The sequence below is a fragment of the Curcuma longa genome, chromosome 21 (assembly GCF_044706935.1).
Source record: "Curcuma longa cultivar G26 ecotype Majalengka, Jawa Barat chromosome 21, ITB_CL_G26_1.1, whole genome shotgun sequence".
Taxonomy (NCBI): domain Eukaryota; kingdom Viridiplantae; phylum Streptophyta; class Magnoliopsida; order Zingiberales; family Zingiberaceae; genus Curcuma; species Curcuma longa.
The window spans coordinates 3,050,026-3,071,134 of record NC_133881.1 but is presented as its reverse complement, the minus strand read 5'-3'; the positions used below and the strand labels follow the sequence as shown (position 1 = coordinate 3,071,134).

Here is a 21,109-nt window from a genome sequence, read left to right as displayed (position 1 = left end):
ATCGGAACATGCATCTAAACATAAATAATTTGTTCAACATGGGGAGATTGTTGGAATATTATTATTGGCTACGATCCATTTCTCAAACTATTTTATTGTGAAAATTCCTGATCTCCAAATCCCAAAAAAAGATTATAAAACTTGGTAGGGACTGGTCTCGTCAGTCCTCCAGCTGCCTGCCTGCACTTCCTTCTGCAGTGTATGGATTGTGCTGGCGTAGGGATGCAGTCATTCTCATGCATGCATCACGCAGGAAGTATGGTTCTCTGTTTCAGTCAACTCTTCCCGAGCGCCAGTCGCCAGGTTTGGGGAAACGAAGAAAAGAGACTGCGAAGCTCAATGAGATTGCCGTATTATGCAATCAAAGGCTGCAACCCAGTTCTACCCCTTTATGAAAATTTAGTACTTAATGATCGATCAATGCAGGGCCTCAGCTATTTTAAGATCTATAGATTCATTAATTGGGAAAAGATTCAGGTCGCTGTCAGTAAAAGAAAATCGATAAATCACATTGATTGAGGCGAGATTGAGGCGAGATGATTCAAATATGGTAATAATTTTTAGAGAGCGTTTGCTTTATCAACGCATGCATGGTCCATGAGCTTTTCCAAGGAGGAGGAAGAGAACAATTCTTACGAACTTTGAAGGTTTCAAGTTTCATCCAACAGACTACAACTACATCATCCGCGGCGACAACTTCCAACTCCAGCTGCTGTTCTTTATAACGGAGTTGCACCTCACTCACGTGATCTCGTCCATTCCATAACCAGCAGGCAGTAGTGCCCACAACTGCTCCTCCCCACCTTGGTTGCTCTCCCCGTCTATGAATCCATGGAGTACGAACGCATCTACAACCATAAGCCATTGTCTGCTCGGGTAAATCTCTCATCTTTTTCTCTCCCCTCTGAGCTTATAGGACTTGGTTCTGGGATTGGCAAACAAAAGCTGTGATATGGGTCACTGGTTGCATCGATTTCGACGTAGATATTTTCGTCCTCCTGCAAGTTCTGCGCTCCGATTCGACGTCCTTACCTGCTGCAATTCGAGCTTAAAAGACCTGAGATGCATTTATCATAAAGTAATATGAATACCTATTTTAGTCAGATTTTTGGGTTAAAGTTGGTAGTTTGTGGTTTAAGGGTGGCGGATGCTCTCCCAAGAAGTTGCGGGAAATGCTGCTTCGAGCTGAGATGAAGAGAAAGGAAGAGGAGGATCACGAATCGAAGGCTTCGCTGAGATCGGATCCCTCGGAGCTTGAAAGCGGAAGTAAAGATATGCTTTTTCTTGTTTTTCTGCTATCAAAAAAGTGTTTTTTTTGGCTCTTTGATGAAGGGATGTGTGGTGGAATCTTGCAGGGGCAAGCGCGGCGGATAGTTGCAAGGATGTAGAATGCTCCACATCGACGGAGGTGGCGAGCGGCTTCAGATCGAGAGATCAGGCGATGGGCGCTGGCCGGATTAGGGCACAAGAAGAGGACTCCAACGAATCGGACAATGGGTCCGCCGGATTCGAGTTCCAGAAGGCAGAGCGGACGCCGCACCACCGGTCGACGGCTACGGCGTCGATGGTGCCACTTTTCTCGAAGCTGGCGCCGTCGAAGTGGGACGATGCACAGAAGTGGATTGCGAACCCGACGTCGAACCGTGGAGGGAACAAGGGCAGTGGGGGAGGTCAGGTGAAGAAGGGAGGCTTGGCGGGGTACGTGAGTCGACAGGCCGCGGCCAAGGCTATTCTGGATGTGGTGGAGGAAACAGACACCAAGCAAATGGATGGAAGCCGAGAGAAGAAAGAAACGGGCGGCGCAGTGAAGATTGTGAATTGGGTGGGTGAGACTCATCCTACTCCAGATTCAGAGGCGAAACCGGCGACTGTTATCGAGAATCCAGTGGTGGATTCAGATGGTAATGCTCATTTGCTCTGAATCATTTTGTCAAGTATTCTTCTCGAAGAGATTGGTTCTTCATCATATCTATGTTGTTCCTTATGATTGAATTGCACTCCTCATTTTCTTGTTAGTTCAGGATTCTCGATCAGTAATTTGACAATGGTAAAGTTGTGCTAGAGTCATAGCCAAACCTCAATCTGCAAACTTGTTGTACGAGAAAATAATCTGACAACTGAGTCAACTAGTTCAAAAAGATACTCTAAAATGCAGAATTTGATAACTATCGGTTCATAACTGAAAACTTAGATGTTAAACAACTAATTGGATCATTGGATGCTTCAGTTTTGTGCTTTTGTTTCTTTCATCAAGGTTGTTCATCTCTTTGGATTTCCATGGTGATATGATACATGACAAACTTCTTGAAATGATGGAACAGCATGGCTTTTCTCCTAAAATGAGATTCTATATTTGGATACTGGTTGCTTGTCAAGATTTATAATGTGATATTTAAGATGATAACTTCCAGTTGATTAGTTATTTGATTAACAACTACACTAAGATTTGGAAGTTCATCTGCAACTGAGTTTCACGGGGAGAGATATGTCATTTGATTAACTTGATCTTCTCTGTATTGATGGAACCAATGCTTGCGTACTGATGATTGATGGTATTTAGAACCAAATGGGTCAATCCCACTTTCTCAGCATGCATCTTGATCGACCTTTGATGCTTGTCACATTTATGCTAATCTAAGCAATTAAATACAAAAGGGTACAGAAAAGAGTTTTTTCCCCTCTTTTTCAAGATTGTGTTTTGTTGTGCTCAAGAATGAAGCTGTAGGCTTATTCGTTAACTGTTTCTTTGAAATTAAAAAAGAACACAATTATTGTTTACTCTGATGTATTGAACTATGCTATTTAAGCATTGTGTTGAAGGTGCTGCTTTCCAGAAATGGATGGATTTTGGCACAAGTTATTGCATGTTCTTCTAAACCACATTTATCTATCCGTGTTCTTTTTTCATTGATTCAGTTTATGCAACACTTGGAACACTATTGTATCTGTAACTTTTTGCAGTCAATTGTAGTTGGCATGATTCATCATCTACTCAAAGTGTTACGACTTTTATGACACCAGTGCCTACTATCAGGGCCGTATCCATGAGAGATACAGGTACTGAAATGACTCCTATTGCAAGTCAAGAGCCTTCTCGAACAGGAACCCCTATTGGAGTAACTTCACCGCTCAGTAGCCCACCTTTATCCCAGTCATCAACGCCGCAAAGATCAGCTCCAGGTTCAACTCAGACACATGCAGGTCCTCATGAGGATTTGCGCATTAAGGAATTGTCTGAAAAGGAACAGCAAAGGAAAACTAGGAGGGAGATAATGGTGCTAGGCCAGCAATTGGGTAAGACAAACATAGCCGCATGGGCCAGCATGGAAGAAAAGGAATTTTATGCATCTACTTCAACTAATATGGTTTCAAAGGACCATTCGGCTAAAAGTATCATTGAAGCTCGTGCAGCGGCATGGGAGGAAGCAGAAAAGGCCAAGTATCTTGCTAGGTACTATTGCAACTGTAAATTTCATGTTGTTTCTTAGTTTTTCTCTTCCTTAATTGCTAAACAAATTAGTTGAGTTTTGGTACATTTAGTATTTAATAAAGCTACTTTCATAATGCTCCATATAAAATTGTCTCCGCAGGTTTAAACAAGAAGAGATCAAAATCATAGCATGGGAAAATCATCAGCAAGCAACAATAGAAGCTGAAATGAGGAAGATTGAGGTATCCCATATGGTTTCTACAGAATAGTGTCTGTTTCGATCGTAGTTAGTTTGTTATATTTCATTCAATCAACCCCCAGAGATCCTTTCTGTTGGATATTTGATGAGAACAAGATACTTCTTTGGAAAAAGAATGTTCTATTAGGATTTTCAGTTACCTCGGTGTATGAGGATGCTATCTATTGCTAGATCATGCATTGTGTTCTTTTTGTCAAAAATTATTGCAAGCCATCGCATTACTAAAACTGGTCTTGATTTTTCTCAACCAGCATTTTGCCAGTTCATTAGTATAATAGTTTTACTATACTTTTGCATATGAATATGTATCGCACACTATCTGTAACGAATACAAGTCACAAGATACCGAAGCAAGCGTGATGAACAAAAGTATTGATAAGATGAATCACAAAGTCTATTACACTCGCACAATCAGTAGATTGTATTTGCTTTTATGAAGGTTTAGTTTTAAAACAGGTCCATAGTGACATTATCTCAGTCTTTTGACCTTCCAAAAGAGATTGAAGTTGGGAATTACCCATACAAGTTCAACTTTGATGCTCAAGTGTCAATGATCTTCAAGTGCATGACTTTTTCTTTTACTTTGGTCATTTGATGCTCCCTTTGTTTGTTGCAGGTTAAGGTAGAAAGAACGAAGGCATCCTCGCACGAGCAATTAATGAACCAGCTTGCAGCTGTGAGAAACAAAGCTGAAGAAAAGCGAATTGCAGCAGAAGCAAAGATAAATCGACAAGCTGCAAAAACTGCTCGGCAAGCGGATTGCATTCGAAGAACTGGTCGGATTCCTTCCAGATTTTCTTGCTGGAGTTGGTGCTTTTAGTGCATTGTTTGGATCGAAGATTCAAACCGCAGTCGCCTTGAGGAAGACGATTCTGGTGTCTTTGTTAATTCGATAATGTTTTTCAAATGGGTTGCTTTTCCTTTGCTCTGGGTTCTCAGTGTAAATTCTCATAGTTTTCGTTGTTATGCAAAATGGAATCCTGAATGAGAATGACCCCCTTTGCCTGAAGCCAATCTTCCAGAGCACTTTTTGATGTACCTGTATCGATGATCGATGTAAAATTTCTATAGAATCAAATCACGATAATCTTCAAAATTGATCGGATAGTAGAATTTAATATCTGAATGATTCGATGGAATTTTTTTAGTGATTACGTGGACAACATTTGGAGAGGAGGTTTAGAGAAATATATATTAACTTTTGAGATTAATTGATGAATCTAAGTTTGATTTCCTACTTCGGTCTCGGTATGTTTTCTGTATCATATGTCGGCCTCCTATTCCGGTCTCAACATATTGTCTGCATCATGTGCTGACCTCATGTTTCGGTCTCGACGTACTTCCTGCATCGTGTGTTGACCTCCTGCTCAAGTTTCGATATATTTCCTGCATCATGTGCCAACATCCTGCTTTGGTCTCAGCATGTTATCTGCATCATGTGTCGACCTCCTACTTCGGTCTAGGTAGGCTTCCTGCATCGTGTGCTAACCTCCTATTCAGATTTCGACATGTTGCCTGCATCATGTGCCGATCTCCTATTCCGGTCTCAATATGCTTCCTGCATCATGTGTCGACCTCCTACTCCGATCTCGACATGCTTCCTACATCGTGTGTCGACCTCCTGCTCAAGTCTCAACATGCTTCCTGCACCGCGTGTCGACCTCTTGCCTTGGTCTCGATATGTTTCCTGCATCACGTGCTAACCTCATACCATGAGCCCCGGTGTTCGTGTGAAATTCTTATCTTAACCTTATCATAAGGAAGATAATGTTCCCGTATAATTCAGAGATCACAGGACTATCTCTTTCGGAAATATAGGAACATATTCACCAAACTTATGAAAATTGAAGGGATCTTTCTAAATAAGAACAAGTATATTGGAATGTTTCTTAAAAATAAGTCTAACATCTACTACTATAAAAAGGTGGCACATACCATGAACACAGGTACGCACACATCAACTCTAATTTTTCCAAGCCATTAAACTACTTTCTCGCGCCGAATTCTAACTTGAGCATTGGAGTGATTTGCTAAATATTTTTGATCCTCCACCGGCGCCATTCTAATCCTCTTTTTAAATATTTCTGCATGTTTCTTCTTCTCTCTCTACAACCCCATCTTAGGAGCAAACATATCAGTAATCCTTGAATCGGTGTTTGAATCATCCATGATGTATTGGTTGGCACACTGAATTATAAAACAAAAATTAAAATTTTTGATTTATTATATCAAACCTACGCGTAATCTTAGGCTCATTTTGGTCAACAAAATTTTTTCTTTCTTCTCTGCTTCTACTTACCCATTAATAAAACCACCAAACCCCCTCAGCGCCCATTCAAAGCCCTAACTTCGATTTGCGATGGAAGCCATCGTCCATGGAGGCCGAGCTCTCCTTTCTCCCCTCGGTTGCTCTCTGAAGCCTGCCTTACCCGCCTCAAAATCCATCTCCGTCTCCGGTTTTAGGCTTTCGAGGGTCATCGTCGCGAAGGCTTCGCCTTCCGAGTCGGAACCCTTTGCCTCGCTCTCTAGATCCTTCCGCGCCGCCGCCTCAGGCGCCGTTGTCCTCGCTGCCCTTGCCTCCTCCGCCTTCCGGCCTTCCCTCGCCCGCGCAGATCCGTCGGTGCTTTCTCCCCCGCCGGCCGTGGAGGTCGCCGACGCTGAATCTGACCCCTCCGTTCTGTCCCACCTCCTCGACTCGAACTCCGAGGTCGTAGATGCCCTACGGTCTCTCCTGTTTGAAAAGCTCGAAGCCGGGCTCGACTCCGATGCCCTTGCTATTCTCCGCCGGCTCATCGCCGCCCAGCCGGATGAAGCGGAATGGAAGTTCCTGGCCGCGCGGCTTCTCAATGAGATGGGCGAGGTCGAGGAGTCCCACCGCCTCTACGAGGAGATCCTCGCCGCGGACCCTCTCTCCTTTGAGGCTCTCTTCGAGAACGCTGTCCTCATGGACCGGCGCGGTGAAGGTGAAGCAGTGATCAGGCGGCTGCAGCAGGCTCTGGATATCGCGGAGGATGAGCAGAAGGAGAAGGCAGCAAGGGACGTGAGGCTGATTATGGCCCAGATACAGTTCTTGCAGAAGAATGTGGAAGAGGCATTGTTGAGCTACGAGGAGTTGGCGAGGGAGGATCCTATGGACTACAGGCCTTACTTCTGCCAAGGAGTTATCTATAGCTTGTTGGACCGGAACAAGGAGGCGAGGGAGAAGTTCTCCAAGTACCATGAACTTTCACCTCGAAAGTTCGAGGTGGATGGATACTTGCAGACACCATTGTCAAGGGAGAAGCTATTTGGCACCGCAGACGCTTAGAGTCTAAGAAGCAGAACTGAGGCCAGTAATAATAAACGAGAGGTAAGCCTCTCTTGCTTGAAGAGCTAATTCTTCAATGTTGTTGTAACTTTCATTGATCTTGCATTGACTATCAAACAAGCATATATTGAAAGCAAAAGCTATGATATTTGATTCAAACAAGCATATCTTGCAGTGAAATGATTCCTCTATTCTCTTCAGTTGTGGTTCTTCCTTTTAGCATTCATATAGTGTTCGAGCTAATCATTGAAAGCATAAGTGCAGAGAGAATTTGATTTGATGATTTGGTACTGGGAGTGAACCAATTGCTCTCTCAACTTTCAAGTCCTACATGATTTTTTTGCATGCTAGTAGTTTTTATCATCTGTGAATATGGATGTGCATTTCATATCATGTTTGGTTTGGAGAATGATTTTACCAGAATTAGATTAACTGTTCTTAAATAAACTAGAAGTCAAATAGGTATATCTATTTGATCATGTTCTTAGCATCTGTTGCCTTCTCTATTTGAGTTTGGGAATAACTCTTTTAATTTCAGTTGAAATGGGATTATTCTGTTCCAAAATGATCGATCACCTAATTAGAGACACCTCAATAATTTAAACATGGATTATCATTCCTGTTCATGTCAAATCATGGGCATCAAACATCATAGTTTTGATTACTTTCTAATTACGACGCTAATTGTGACCTCTTTCCATTTATTTAGTTTTTTCGTCTTTATAAAATAAAAAATTATTTGTACGTCTAGGATTATTTTTTTTAAAAAGGAAATGAATATTTTTATTATAAATTATTTAATGAATGATTTTTGTTTATTGTCATCATATTTGAGTTGCATTTCTTTTTTACATATTTATAAAAACTGAATTCGATATCGAACCAATTAATTAGTCGAATTGTTTGTTAAATCGATCAATTTTAAAATTGATTAAAAATTGGCATCAACGAGTTAATTGGTTATGCCGATTATATTTATTACACTACTTTTGAAAAATTGGAATTGTACATAAATCATGCAAGAAGTTAATATTTAAAAAATAAAAAAAAAAAGTCAAACAAAATTTAAATAATTATTTTAAAAATTTAGTTCATTCGATTTGATTATCATATCAAATAATAAGTTTGAATATCGTCCAATTCGTTTTTCTGTGATTAGCGTCAAATTACTGAAGCGTTCCTTTCGTGAGATAGTGTGATCGTTTGTGATTAGAATGTGTTCCTTTCTTGAATAGTGTGATCGTTTGTTTGAAACAGGTTTGGAAAAGTTAAATCTTGCAGAGGGCTTTGTACAAGTGAGCTTAGGACGCCATTTTGAGCACTTCATCTGCTACTAAGCTGCCGCTACTTCCGTTTCCGAGACCGGAGCAGAGTTCAGCGTCTTCTCCAGCTTCTCCTGCTGCTCCAATGTCTCGCAGAGAGGAGCGTTCCGGGTCTCCGGCAGCCAAATGGTCGCGAGGCCACTAAACACGGAGAGACCTCCGAAAATGACGAAAGAGATAGCCGGGCTCAGCCGGCCCAGCACCACCAAGTGCGGCGCGATGGCCGCGCCTAGCATCAGCGCCTGCCGGAGCATCGAGACGGCGAAGTTCCTTACGTTGGTGGGAAACAGCTCGACGCAGTAGACGTAAAGGATGTCGAAGGCCATGGAGGAGGCCATGAAGCCGATGGCCTCGATGATCAGTTGCGCTAAGCTGCCTCTTGACTTGGTCTTATTGCCGAAGAGGATGCAGAGGAAGCAGGCGGCGCCGGTGACGTAGGAGGAGGACGAGAAGAGGAGGCGGCGGCTGGCGAAAGTGAGAAAGATGCTGCCGAGGAAGATGGCGGGGATCTCCATCAGCGCGTTGACGCCGACAGTGAAGTAGAGGTTGAAGTTGAGGTTCTCGACATTGAGCTGGACGCCGTAGTAGACGAAACCGACGCCGAAGCCGGCGGCCATGAGAACGAGCACTCTCTTCGTCGCCCATTTTGTCGACCACAAGCTCTCTGTTTTCGCCGTGCTGCTGGCGGTGGTGGGAACGGAGACGAACACATTTGGCGGTAGTTTTCGACCGTTGAGCTTGGCGAACTTCTCGAGGACGCGGAGCGAGTCCTGAGTGCGGCCCATGACGGCGAGCCACCGAGGGGACTCGGCGATGAAGGGGAGGACGAGGAGGGAGTAAGCGAGAGGGGGGAGGGACATGATCTTGTAGATGGCACGCCAGGAGTGTCGCGCCGGGTAAGCCATGAACGGGAGGGAGAGGAAGCCGACGGTGAAGAAGAAGAAGCCGTACTGACCGACCTGGCCACGCCATCTCCTGCCGACGGCTTCGGTGGCGAGGACGAGGCAGCAGATGCCGACGCCGGAGCGGGCGAAGCCGTTGGTGAAGCGGAAGAAGGTGTAGACCCAGATGTTCGGAGAGAGCGCAGTTAGGAACGCCGTGATGGAGGCGAGGAAGCAGGATAACCACACCGTATTCTTCCGGCCGAGGTAGGTGTCCGCCAGCCGGCCATGCGCCGCCGAGCCTGTAAAAGAAAAACTCTCCATTTCAGTCAAAAGACAGGAATCTCTGTTTCTTTAACAGGAAAGTCAACGATCTTGCCGAGCAGTGAACCGAGGAAGAACATGGACGCGGGAATCCCAGCTTGAAATTTCTTGCCGCAGACGAGATCCCACTCGGCGATGATGGAGCTCTTGCTCCCGGTGACCCACTCCCAGTCCCCCCGGTCGAGCCCGCACATCCCCGCCGGCGAGGTCGCGGAGCACGCCGGCAGCGATGACGACGACGAGGCCGTGCACCTCCAAGCTGGCTGGGCGTCGCTGAAGATGGTGACGAGCGTGCTCTGCGCGTCGAACACCCACGCGATGGAGACGAAGAAAACGTGCAGAAGCTGCGCGAAGCCCAGGGAGCCGACGTGGTCCTCGATGATCTCCTCCACGGTGAGCTCCAGCCTCGGCGGCTCCGCATTGGCCTCCGCTTCTGGCTGGGCTACTGCTCCGGTTTGAACCACCAACTCTTGGAGCTCATCCATGGCGAGGAGAAGCCAAGGCAACTGGTGATGGTTCGGGGAGGAGGGAGGGCTTTTAAAGGCTGACGACTTCGAAAGCAGGGGAAGGGAAGATCCTCCGCTTCACAGTGTCGTCCACCAACACCATGACCGTGAATCCATGATCACGTGGCGGCTTTGGCGTCTTGTTCTTCTTGTGCTTGCGTTTTGTTATAGTAAAGATTAAAGATGTGATGGCCCTTTTTCACGGAGGTGGGAAGTGACGTCGCGGGTTGGCAATGGCAATGAAGCCATGAGGAGGTGGAGGCTGTTACAATCTTTGCTGTTTCTGATGCGGAAGGACCGGGATTGTCACTCTGAAACGTGGAGCAGCAGCTTGTTTCAGTGCAACATTTTACAGGCCCTCCAGAATTCATATCTTTTCTAATCCAATAAGTATTTAGATAATTTACTATATCCAAGTTTGTTTTTTTTTATTCTGACAAATAGTCTAACGTCGTAAATTTTTTCAAATTCTCCAAATGTAATATGTCATGGGTGAAATTGAAACTCTCCTTATCTAAAGAATTCATCCTACCTTTTATCATCGCGTCCTATCTAAGTTTTTAGAACTTCTAAAGGAGCATCATCGTTTGAAATTTATCAAACTTCAATCAACTAAATATATCTTAATGCATTAATCTTGATTAAATAGTTCTAGGATACAATATTGCTCATTTACACTTTAAGCTTATTCAAAGGTGTTTGATGATGACCTACATTAAAATCATATCTATTTAGTTGAAGTCGCTTATAATCGACTAATAGTTAGCGAGTCCAATGAAGCATGTTAGATAAAGGACTATTTTAAAAAATAAATGCTTTTATTTTCAAAGTATGATGCGGTCTTTAGGTATTGTGGAAACTTAAGTACCCCTTTTTGTAAATTGTCAAAAGTATTTTGATAGAGATTTTGATAAAGAGTTCAATTAGAGAAAAACATATGGTTCAAATAGAAAAAAAAACCTAATAGGTCTAATTATATATATAAATTATCATCTCTATTTGAATGAATAGAGATGATAGTTTCTTTTAAAACAACAACAATTTCCAAAGAAAATACTTTTTTGCCAACTAATTTAGTTGATAAAATTAAAGTCTCTACAAATTGTTACCAAAATCTTTTGAGTTCCTTCACCCATATTATGAGTATTCGAGGATTTTTGTAGCTATTTTTTTCCTTAAACAAGATTAATGCCAATAATTAAAAATTTGGAGGTGAGGTGGCATGAGTTTAGGAACTCTGTATAGAGTATTTTAATGACTTAAAAAACTCCAAGAGACATTTGAAGAAGGAAAGGAGAAACTTCAAAACAAAATTTTCCTTTTTCTAACTTTATGGCAATCCCAATTCCTTCAAACTCTTTTTTTTTTTATAATCCAAATGTACATTCTTGGCCTGGCTAATCCTAATAATAGATGACCTTTCTCTTAGTTCGTCTATCAAATAAATTCAAACTTATGCACACTTAGAAGAATTGATAGACTCCTCACTCTTGATCCTATCTCAAAACCAACAGTTCTAAGTTGCCGATGGTGGATAAAGCAATTAGTCTGTCCTATTAAATTTATATAATTTTTCTGTACCAGGTACTCAATTATCAAACAAAGTTGAATCCTTTTCACGATCCATTACATGCATGTTCCTCAACTTTGCATCACCAAACTGAAATGAAATGGCCAAATTCAGTGGAAAAGATTAGTTTTCTTTCCGGTGCTTCACTTCTCCTTGACCACTAAAATCAATTATTTACTCTGCAAGTGCCGACCATACTCAAACATGTAACTGAACATATGCTCAAGGATCTCAGAGTTCTCATACTCAATAAGGAATACACAGATCAAAATTACAACACTCTAGCCAGATTTCTTTTCTATTGATTCAAATCTTTCTAAATGGTTATGGACAGACTGAAACAGTATACCAACTGATTGAAATTTTCTTTTACAAGCAGATATGAACTGGATGATAAAGCATTACTGGAAATGTTAGAAACTCTTTCATGAGGTGCAAAGGAATATTCTTCGGTGTGCGATTAAAAAACCATATAATCGTGCTTACAGGAAGAGCACTTAGAGACTTGGTGCTTGCCCTGTCAAGAAGGCATCAGATGGTCTACTTGATAAAACAACTCAAAGAATTAGTAATTAACGATGGTGGAAGTCCTCATCTCTATCTATACATACCGAGCTCATTAGTTGTCTTGTTCCTAGGAAACACGAGTACGCAACGTAGTTTAGACAAATAGAATATGATACGCATCGCTAACATACTGTATCAATGAAAAAAATAGAGCAAAAGAACTTTTATAGTGGCAGAGTTGCTAAACAAGGAATAGTGTTAGTGGCAGCTGATCAAGCTATTTAATCTTTCCTTCTCAAGCCTCCCAAGAGTTATTCTTAGCGAAATGGAACTTGTCATACAAACGTAGATAATGAAATTGAACCAAGACACTTCATTGGGTGGAGTCTATTGAACAACCTAACCAACATAAGATTCCATTAGAAATCAAATTAGTGTTAAATATATCTTGTATCATGTTCTACAGCAGTTTTACAAAAGTACTTGACAATGTATATTTTGAGGACCTAGAATGGGTAGTTGAAGTTTCAGCAACTTGAGTTGAGTTACAGGGAAAATGAAGCAGTACAAATCGATAGTTACCCTTTTTCATCGTCAACTTGATTCATGACTATAGTTCTTGCTGCAACTCCATGGACCCAATTATCATCATTTTGCTTCCTGCAATTGGAATAAGGTATACCACATAACTGCAGAGGTAATTGTAGTCCATATAAATGGCCAAAAGGGAATGCTGAAAGATAGACAAATGGAAGGATATGACCTGATTGATAATTCATGTGAGTTTGCTTTCTCATCACTAATCGCAGAAGATAACATTGATTCATGAGTTTCCATTCAGTAATGACATATTTTGACATCAAATCTTGTAACATATAACGAAATTAGTACTTACAAAACACATATGCTTAATTGTGTTGTCACTTGATTGAATGAGTGATTGACTCTTCTCTCCCAATCTTTTGGGAGAAAAAAAAGAGGTATTGTCACTTTGTGTCAATATTAATGTATGAAAATGATGTTGAATAGTACTTAAACTGTGCTTTAAAGTCAGTAAACCTTCTATAAACTTATTTTATGAATGTATCTATTTGTGTTATTTATATTCTTGTTAAACCAATTTCATGTCAGAAATTTTGACATGTTTGTGTTTGGTCAAGCGTGAGTCATGATTGGTAATTGACTTATCTGACATTTTAGCTATGGTTCATAATATTAAGTGTGAGTCAACCACAGATAACCGGAGATTGTCAGGAGTTTTAGATTATGCTAAATGCAGCCTAAGGCACAAGTTCTTTCATAATATTAAGATTTTCATTTTAAGTTATAACAGCATGTACTATAATTGGCCTTAACCTTGCAAATATTCTCAAATTCTACTTTCACAAATAGAATTTCCAGCACATGTTTATAAAGTTAGACAAAGCTAATAGGTGATGAGTTCAATCAGAGTTAGATCCCAGTTTCCATATGTAAACTGATGTCCTAGAACAAACGCAACAAAGTGAAGCTATATGAAGTCCATTCTAGACAAATCATACTGCCTTCTTAGTTGGCTTTATACATGTTAGATATGTAGATAGATAAGGAGTGAATTACTAATAGGTATTGTAGCTAAATGATGAGTTATTTCATAGAAGTCTAGAGTTCTCAAGACTAAACAAGAAATTCTATTCATATGATAGTGTTAAGTCAAATTCAATTGTGATAAGGAAACAAACAGTTATAGTTCATAGCAACAACTTAAGGGATGTTGTTCTATAACAGTGTGCAATCAAATCCAGATTAGTGGTTGAGAAGGTAGAACTTGGCTTGACTATAACGGAATGCTCACATAAAAAAGGCTTTGCAACGGAAAAGATGCATTCTTTGATCCAAGCAATTCCGTTGTACAGTTTCTCAATGTCATAACTTGTAACTACTACAACACAAGTTCAACAGAGTACTCTATTGTACAAAAGGATCATTTCAATAGCTTTGAGTTGTGTCAGTCGAACAACTAGTCTTCAACTTACAGAAATCCCTAAAATGATGAAATGGAAGTTTAGAGGAAAATCACAAGAAATGAAAGTGAAATTTGTGAAAGAGAAACAAATGTAATAACTTTTAACTGCTTTTAACTTCAGAACCCCAAGGACTCATATGTTAACATGCTGAAAGCTGAAACTTGATTGATGAAACAATAAAACAAGCACATTCATTGCCACATGCAAGTTACTTTTGTTCTGCACCCGACAGCTAACCTCGGACGGTACATTCTTCAAAGGAGACAAACTGACAAAATCGACTAGTCGAACTTAAAAAGAATTGCTAGAAATAGCACCAAACTCCGGCCTAGTCACTATGGGGAATCCTGTTTAATGCACTTAAATGCTCCGCATAAGCGTCGCGATCCCAGGTTTCAACTCCAAACAGTTCAAACACCACATCATTTTTATGGTAAAAAAGGGAACAAAGCAAGGTCATCTTGGGATGGAATTCGAGGAACTGACCCATGACGAATTGACGAGCGAGGCTGGAGTTCCCAACGCTCATGTCGGCCAGCAAGAACGAGGGTTGACGGAGAATCGGCTTTCCGATGGAAGATTACGGCACAGAAAAGGGGAATTGGAGATGCAGGTTGTAAATGGATTGGCGTTGATGCCGTTGTTATCGAACGTTGGCATGGAAGGAGACGGCGAACGGAGAGGATTCAGGAATCAAATCCAGCCGGAGGAGTTCTTGCTTCCGAAATCGTCGATAGAATTCGAGGAAGACAATTGGAAGAACCAAAGTCAACTGCTTCGCTGTGGATTCCAGTTAGATTTTATTTTCCGAAAATAGAAAATTACACTTTGCTCCTAAAACTTGTATAAATGTTTAATTTTTATTTTTCAACATGGTATTTGAGAATTTAACTTTTCACTTAAATCCTGAAATTTTAAAGATTGACCTTCTACAGTTGTCATCATAAGGAGAAAAAGAATGCATATTTGAGAAAAATGATTCGAAAATGGAAGAATTTTGTTCTTGCCACACACATGATACCACGAGGAGAAAGCTTCAGAGATGGATCATCTGTACAAACAAGTTCTATAAGTTGGCATCCAGTAATCTAACCCACCATTTTCTTTGTGTTCTTCAGGAATGTAAGAAACAGGAATCAAGCAGAGCCCTTTACTTCTCAAATCAAGATTTGTCTCTGCCATCCCCTTCCTCTCCATCTCTCCCCGATCCCTGTGATTCTGAATAATACAGTAGCTACAAGGAATGATTTCGCTGCTGAATGATAAATATATTTTACTCTGCATCAACACTGTAGTAATCGACTAACAGATATTAGTTAGTACCTTGCCACCAGTTGACTTCATGAATGGATCACTAAGCAACTGCATGAAGACATCAAGAACTCATCAGTTACTTGAGAACAATTCATTTATCTGTAGGAAATGGTTATTCAAGGAAGAAAAGTTATTTACCTGTACTTGCTCATGCAGAATTTTGATACAATTATATGTCTCGAAGAGCACTGATGCAGTGTCGGTCTGTCATCGAGCATGAGACTGGTTTATGTTTCTTGTGTTCTTAACCATCATATGAACAAAGATTGCTCACAGTTATTGCAATTACCTTGCCGAAAGGAGACACAAGCTGTTGCAGTGCAGTGATCTTATCTGTCAACTTTGGTGCCTGCGACAATATAAATGCATTTAAATAATTGAATAAAACCCTTCCTTTCTCTGTATTAATGGCAAAACTATTGTGCCTTGATTAATGAAGTCATTGAGTTCTCGTTCTTGGATTTCTTCAGCAGTGTCTCTGAACTGTCATCGGACCTTTTCCCTTTCCCTTCACTTGTTGCAGTAAACGTTCTCCCGTTTCCTCTATTCTTCAAGTTTTAGGAAAAAAACAAACAAGTTTTTAATTTCTTAAAAAAACTAAATTAAGTAATCGTCAGACTTACAGATGATGCCGAGCCTTCGAGTGATGGCTTGTTCAAACAACCAGAGAAAGAAAGACTGTCTGACAGACTTCTTGTGCCAGTCCAAAGCAACTCATTCGAACACAGTTTCTGATCATTTGTCTCCCCTTCAATGCTAATGCCATCGTAATTGCATGGCAAATAACTCGAATGTAATCTGTCAAGCTTAACATCAGCAGGCTTCAGTTGAGAATACTGATCAGCCAGCAGAGGAGTGACAGGAAGGCTTGATACTGAAGATGAAAGAGGGCGGTCCAGATGAGGGTTTGGAGGTGCCAAAGACCAGTTGATAGCCATGTCCGATCTGTCACTGCTCAATCTCTCAAACTGGATTCTGCTCAACTTCTCCAGGCTGCTTAGTGACAGTGGATTGTCCAGGTAGTCGCTAGCATGGCCGAAGATCGGGTCTGTTGTTAGGCTTTTGAAGTTCGATGGTTGCAGGAAGCTTTTGCCCTGGTCACGGTGGTGGTTTGGCATGTCTCTACCACTTCCGACGTTCCTGAAAGTTCAAATACAGATATATATATATATGTATATGACCTCACAAGTCAACTCGCATCAAGGCAGATTAAAATTCAAATGATTCTAGTCCTATTGATCAACTAAAGTCGAGTCCTGCTAATTATGAAGAAAAAGACACTCATCATTTGAGAAGCATCTCCTAATAAGCACCAACTACTATCCATATCTTTGCCTACTATAAATCTACATATAATTATACTTACAACAAGGCTTGGTTCCAGAGTTGGCTCTCCGCTGGCTCGCCGGAGATATTAGCCGACGAAGAACTCATGCTGAGGCCATGCAGATTGGTGAAGCAAGAGGCAGGATCAACGTCATAAGGTGAATCGTATCGGCGGTTCAGAGGCGGCCATTGGTTGATGGAGTCGCAACTGGAAACAGAGGTGGAAGGGATCTCCCACCAGCTGCTGGATGAGGCGCCTTCTCCTGCCATGACATGAATGCATTCTCTTTACCTCTTACGGTAGGAACTAAGAGGCCATATAAAGGAAAACATACAGGCATTGGCGTGACATCAGGCAATGCATTGACATTTATAAATTTGAATTATGAATGAAAAGGAAGGACAAAGAAGCATGCCTATCCTCGTGTTCTTTCCACTACGTTTGTGTGGCATTATTGTTGCAGGAAGGGAAGAGTAGGAGGGGCCAGTGAAGGATGGTAGGCCAACAATAGAGAAATGGAAGGCATTTTGCCAAACAGTGTAAGAGCATCTTTCTTCTTTATGGCCATGATTGGAGCTCAACGGAAGGAAAGGAAAGAAATAAGAGGGAGTGTTTTTGTTGTCCAACGAGGTGCGTGGACTTCTAAAAATTACTTTTTTATTTTCCTTTTCTTTGTTACGATGGCTTCACATGGCTTCAAAGTTGAAGTTGTAATGTTATGTATATCCATTGAGATGACAGATTCTATCTTTTACTAAAATGTAATGTTACATATATTTCTCATATATATATATATATATATATATATATATATATATATATATATATATATATATATTTTACAAGGATATCTTTCTCGTAATCATTTTGAGATGAATATTATATTTTGATCAATCTTTGCCAACTCAATATGCTTCTTGTGATGTGGCTCTTTCTCTAATGTAAAAGTCAAGAGTCAAGTGGGAGTCAAGCCTAGGGCTGATTTGGCAATGCTAGTCAAATGGAATAATGTCAATATTTATCTTTTATAGATTCAATAAGCTGCGCATGTTCGCAAGACACATGGCTGCATAAAGAGCCTTTATAAAGTTGTAATCAGGGGCGGAGCCAGGATTTTTACCGAGGGGGGGCCATTTTTTAACATCGTATTGTCACACTAATAAAATAAATTTTAAATTAACTAAAAAATAAGTTACATTCAACGCAATCTAAGCTGTGTTTTTCGCTTTTTCATAGACTTAAATTCATCTATGACAGAATTGACCTCAAAACTACGAGCAATATCCTTCTCAATACTTGCGCTAGCCACCATCACCACGTCAAACTTCATGATCCGTACGTCAGCACTTGAGATGGACGGTTCTAGAGCCCCTCTTTTGCTTCTAATCTTTTTCCCAGCCCTTTTTCTTTCAATTTCCTTTTTTTTCCTTTAACGATTTTATTTTTTATTTGTTTCATGCCACATTACTAAATAACACTAAGGAAAATAAAAATAATCAGAAAAAATGAATAAATAGAAGGCCCACAAACGATAAAAATGTTGAAGCCATGAAAAATAAAATAAAATAAAATTTGTGATTCTTTTGTCTTCATTCTCATTTCTCATGCCATGTAATTGTGAGGTACCCATGAGGTGGAGCCGTCAAATGAGATGGAACATACGGAAATGTGGGGAGCTTTTAATTTAATTTTTTTCAATTAAATGGATGCAAGTGGAGTCGCACATGCACCATAGAAATGGAACCAATAAAATTAGAACTGTTGTCAATTATATTACAATTAATTTTAGATTATAAAACTTGATTAAGAGTTAAGACTTTAACTCCAATGTTTATCCGGTGGATTACAGATCATACTTTGATTAATATAATAATATAATATGTCTTTTTTTTTTGGCTTAAAGGACATCTCCAATGTAAAATTTTTAGAGAGATTTGTGAAACAAAAAAAATTGAATAAAAAAACACGCACTGTTATGAGCTTTAGGTTTGAGATTTTTAATTCAAAAGGACCTTGTGTTATTAGAGCTCTAAATGATTTTTTTTTTTTATAATTTTCGATATGTCATATTAAATATATAAAAATTTACTATTCTCTACCCAATCAAAAAGTCTTCCTTTAAATCTTAAATCTCATTGTTAATTAATTCTTAGTCCTACTCACACGATTAATTTCAAGAAAAAAATATTTAAAATTTCATTAATGTTATGCTCTGTACACATGCAAACAGGGGGGCAGGGGGGGGGGGGCGACCGCCCCCAGGCGCCCCCCCTGTGGCTCCGCCCATGGTTGTAATAGAAGATGTCCTTGAACTCCTTTTTCCTACACATAATGTCAAAAAGAAGCAAGAGGAAAAGACATGTGTCAGAGATGATCTCTTTCTACACTTATATAATGAGAGAGCTCTAGCAAAAAGGGGATTCACCTTCTTCTTCCTCTTCTTCCAAGAAGGAGCTCTCCTTCTTCTCCAAGGGCTGGTCATTTCAAATTCTCACCTCTTCTTCCAAGAGGGAGCTCTTCTTCTTCTCCACTGGCTGGTTTGATTTTCTAAACTCTTCTTTTCTTCTTCTTCTATATTTTCATTTTTCTTTTCACGGAATACTGACTTGAGCGTCGGAGTAGTCTGTCGGGTCTTCCCGGCACCATTCTCACCTCCTGCATGAAGTGTATTTCAAGTTCTCATCATTCTCTCCCTCGAGCTTCGCTAGGAAGCCGCACACGTCGGATCGTTTATTGACTGGTGGCTTGACCATCCCAGTATTTAGCCGGAACATATGACACATCACATCTGCAAGTGTTGTCATTGTTGCTAGGCAAAGTCTCCGTAGTTTACTCTCTTTCAGAAAATGTGAGATTGTCCTCCATGAAAGTGACAATTTCACTTTTTACTATCAATTGTATAACACATTCTAGTGTAGTTTTAGCAAGACATAATGAATCAAAGTTTACTTACTAGGCTATAAATATTTGAAAACATATTATGTGGACGCCTAAAATACTCATCACACTAGTCTTCGTGAAAGGAGAGCCTAATTTTACATTAGGTTAACCCAATTTCACTTTATTTACATAACAGGGTTTACATGATAATCCTTATGAGCTCCTCAAGGGGACATCATCAGCCTAGATTATAGGACACAGTTTCCTTCTATAATCAACAACACACCATGTACATAATACTACTTTCCAACTCATCGGGCCTTTTGATCTATCGTTCTAAATCTCACCCTTTGATGAATTAAAGAAGTACATACTAAGTACATGTGTTTGTTATTATATCGGGATTAAGAGCATGTACATCTATAGTAACAGAGGTTTGGTTCAATTATATAGTCAGTATAAATCGAACAATCCTCAGATGGTCCTATTCAATACACACTTAGTGTACTAATATAATTTTATAGTCAAGACAGACTAAGACAAAATTACACTACAACCACTCCGATGGTTTGTCCAATCCATCTTGGTTGTGAACACTGTTTATAATCTATAAGGGACTGATAACATGGTCTTCTGTGTGTGACTCCGCACACCATGTTAATCTACAGTATAGATTAAATGGACACTTCAAAATATTGACCAAATGTGATTCTAGTATACATCCCAACAATTGTTGCTAGGCAAAGTCTCCGTAGTTTACTCTCTTTCAGAAAATGTGAGATTGTCCTCCATGAAAGTGACAATTTCACTTTTTACTATCAATTGTATAACACATTCTAGTGTAGTTTTAGCAAGACATAATGAATCAAAGTTTACTTACTAGGCTATAAATATTTGAAAACATATTATGTGGACGCCTAAAATACTCATCACACTAGTCTTCGTGAAAGGAGAGCCTAATTTTACATTAGCTTAACCATGACATCTTGGCTAGCAACAAGCAAATGTCTTAATGTTTCATCACATTAGTCTTTATGAAAGGAGAGTCCCATATGTCACCTTGGAGAGCAACAAGCACGTAGTGTTTTATTTATTTCTCTTCACTCCTTTAAAGGAGTTATCAAATCTTTGAAATGACAATTTGAGTGTCATATTCATTGGAGAAACAATTAATATTTCCTTTCTGGTTGGATTCAACTACTTAGTTTTGATTTTAATTTTTGGGTCTTATATGTATTAAATATGTAGAAACTTGGAATAATGTGCATTGAACTTGTGGAGCTTATTGACTTAATGAGATTGAGTTGTGTTTAATTAAAGAGATGAATCAATGATCTCATATGAATGATGGAGTTTTAGAGCTGACAGGGAATGGAGCATTAATGAATGATTGTTAGAGTGTAATTGGTTTAAGTTATCATATATAATCTTAGTTATATGATTATAAGGTAATCACATAATTAAGATTATGAGGTA

General features: G+C 40.1%; 4 protein-coding genes across 4 annotated transcripts; 2 read left to right on the top strand and 2 right to left on the bottom strand.

The window, feature by feature from the left end:
* The first annotated feature begins 831 nt into the window (after nt 1–831).
* On the top strand, nt 832–4,681 carry LOC141815353 (uncharacterized). Its single transcript, XM_074703296.1, has 6 exons — nt 832–876; nt 1,140–1,266; nt 1,356–1,901; nt 2,962–3,451; nt 3,591–3,672; nt 4,306–4,681. The coding sequence occupies exons 1-6, from the start codon at nt 832–834 to the stop codon at nt 4,507–4,509; spliced, it is 1,494 nt and encodes a 497-aa protein (XP_074559397.1). The 3' UTR covers nt 4,510–4,681.
* A 1,325-nt stretch (nt 4,682–6,006) lies between these two features.
* Nucleotides 6,007–7,158, top strand: LOC141815280 (protein SLOW GREEN 1, chloroplastic). The gene has a single exon (XM_074703204.1). It carries the CDS (start codon nt 6,049–6,051, stop codon nt 6,994–6,996), a length of 948 nt encoding a protein of 315 aa, XP_074559305.1. The 5' UTR covers nt 6,007–6,048; the 3' UTR covers nt 6,997–7,158.
* Nucleotides 7,159–8,311: 1,153 nt separating this feature from the next.
* LOC141815648 (organic cation/carnitine transporter 1) lies at nt 8,312–10,251 on the bottom strand. Its single transcript, XM_074703603.1, has 2 exons — nt 9,579–10,251; nt 8,312–9,501 (listed from the first exon to the last, which is right to left on the bottom strand). Exons 1-2 carry the CDS (start codon nt 10,006–10,008, stop codon nt 8,330–8,332), a joined length of 1,602 nt encoding a protein of 533 aa, XP_074559704.1. The 5' UTR covers nt 10,009–10,251; the 3' UTR covers nt 8,312–8,329.
* A 4,908-nt stretch (nt 10,252–15,159) lies between these two features.
* LOC141814175 (uncharacterized) lies at nt 15,160–17,022 on the bottom strand. Its single transcript, XM_074702126.1, has 8 exons — nt 16,793–17,022; nt 16,192–16,566; nt 16,050–16,092; nt 15,852–15,974; nt 15,716–15,775; nt 15,565–15,630; nt 15,436–15,474; nt 15,160–15,330 (listed from the first exon to the last, which is right to left on the bottom strand). The coding sequence occupies exons 1-8, from the start codon at nt 17,020–17,022 to the stop codon at nt 15,160–15,162; spliced, it is 1,107 nt and encodes a 368-aa protein (XP_074558227.1).
* Between the last annotated feature and the right edge of the window lie 4,087 nt (nt 17,023–21,109).

What these genes read in the sequence shown, in the direction of transcription:
- LOC141815353 (XM_074703296.1), top strand. Translation starts at nt 832, where the DNA reads ATGGAGTACGAACGCATCTACAACCATAAGCCATTGTCTGCTCGG. An exon ending in TCCAGTGGTGGATTCAGATG is followed by an intron (nt 1,902 to 2,961) that starts GTAATGCTCATT and finishes AACTTTTTGCAG; the next exon opens with TCAATTGTAGTTGGCATGAT. An exon ending in CTGAAATGAGGAAGATTGAG is followed by an intron (nt 3,673 to 4,305) that starts GTATCCCATATG and finishes TGTTTGTTGCAG; the next exon opens with GTTAAGGTAGAAAGAACGAA.
- LOC141815280 (XM_074703204.1), top strand. Translation starts at nt 6,049, where the DNA reads ATGGAAGCCATCGTCCATGGAGGCCGAGCTCTCCTTTCTCCCCTCGGT.
- LOC141815648 (XM_074703603.1), bottom strand. Translation starts at nt 10,008, where the DNA reads ATGGATGAGCTCCAAGAGTTGGTGGTTCAAACCGGAGCAGTAGCCCAG. An exon ending in CTTCCTCGGTTCACTGCTCG is followed by an intron (nt 9,502 to 9,578) that starts GCAAGATCGTTG and finishes TTTCTTTTACAG; the next exon opens with GCTCGGCGGCGCATGGCCGG.
- LOC141814175 (XM_074702126.1), bottom strand. Translation starts at nt 17,022, where the DNA reads ATGGCAGGAGAAGGCGCCTCATCCAGCAGCTGGTGGGAGATCCCTTCC. An exon ending in TCGAAGGCTCGGCATCATCT is followed by an intron (nt 15,975 to 16,049) that starts GTAAGTCTGACG and finishes TAAAACTTGAAG; the next exon opens with AATAGAGGAAACGGGAGAAC. An exon ending in TGAAGTCAACTGGTGGCAAG is followed by an intron (nt 15,331 to 15,435) that starts GTACTAACTAAT and finishes TGTATTATTCAG; the next exon opens with AATCACAGGGATCGGGGAGA.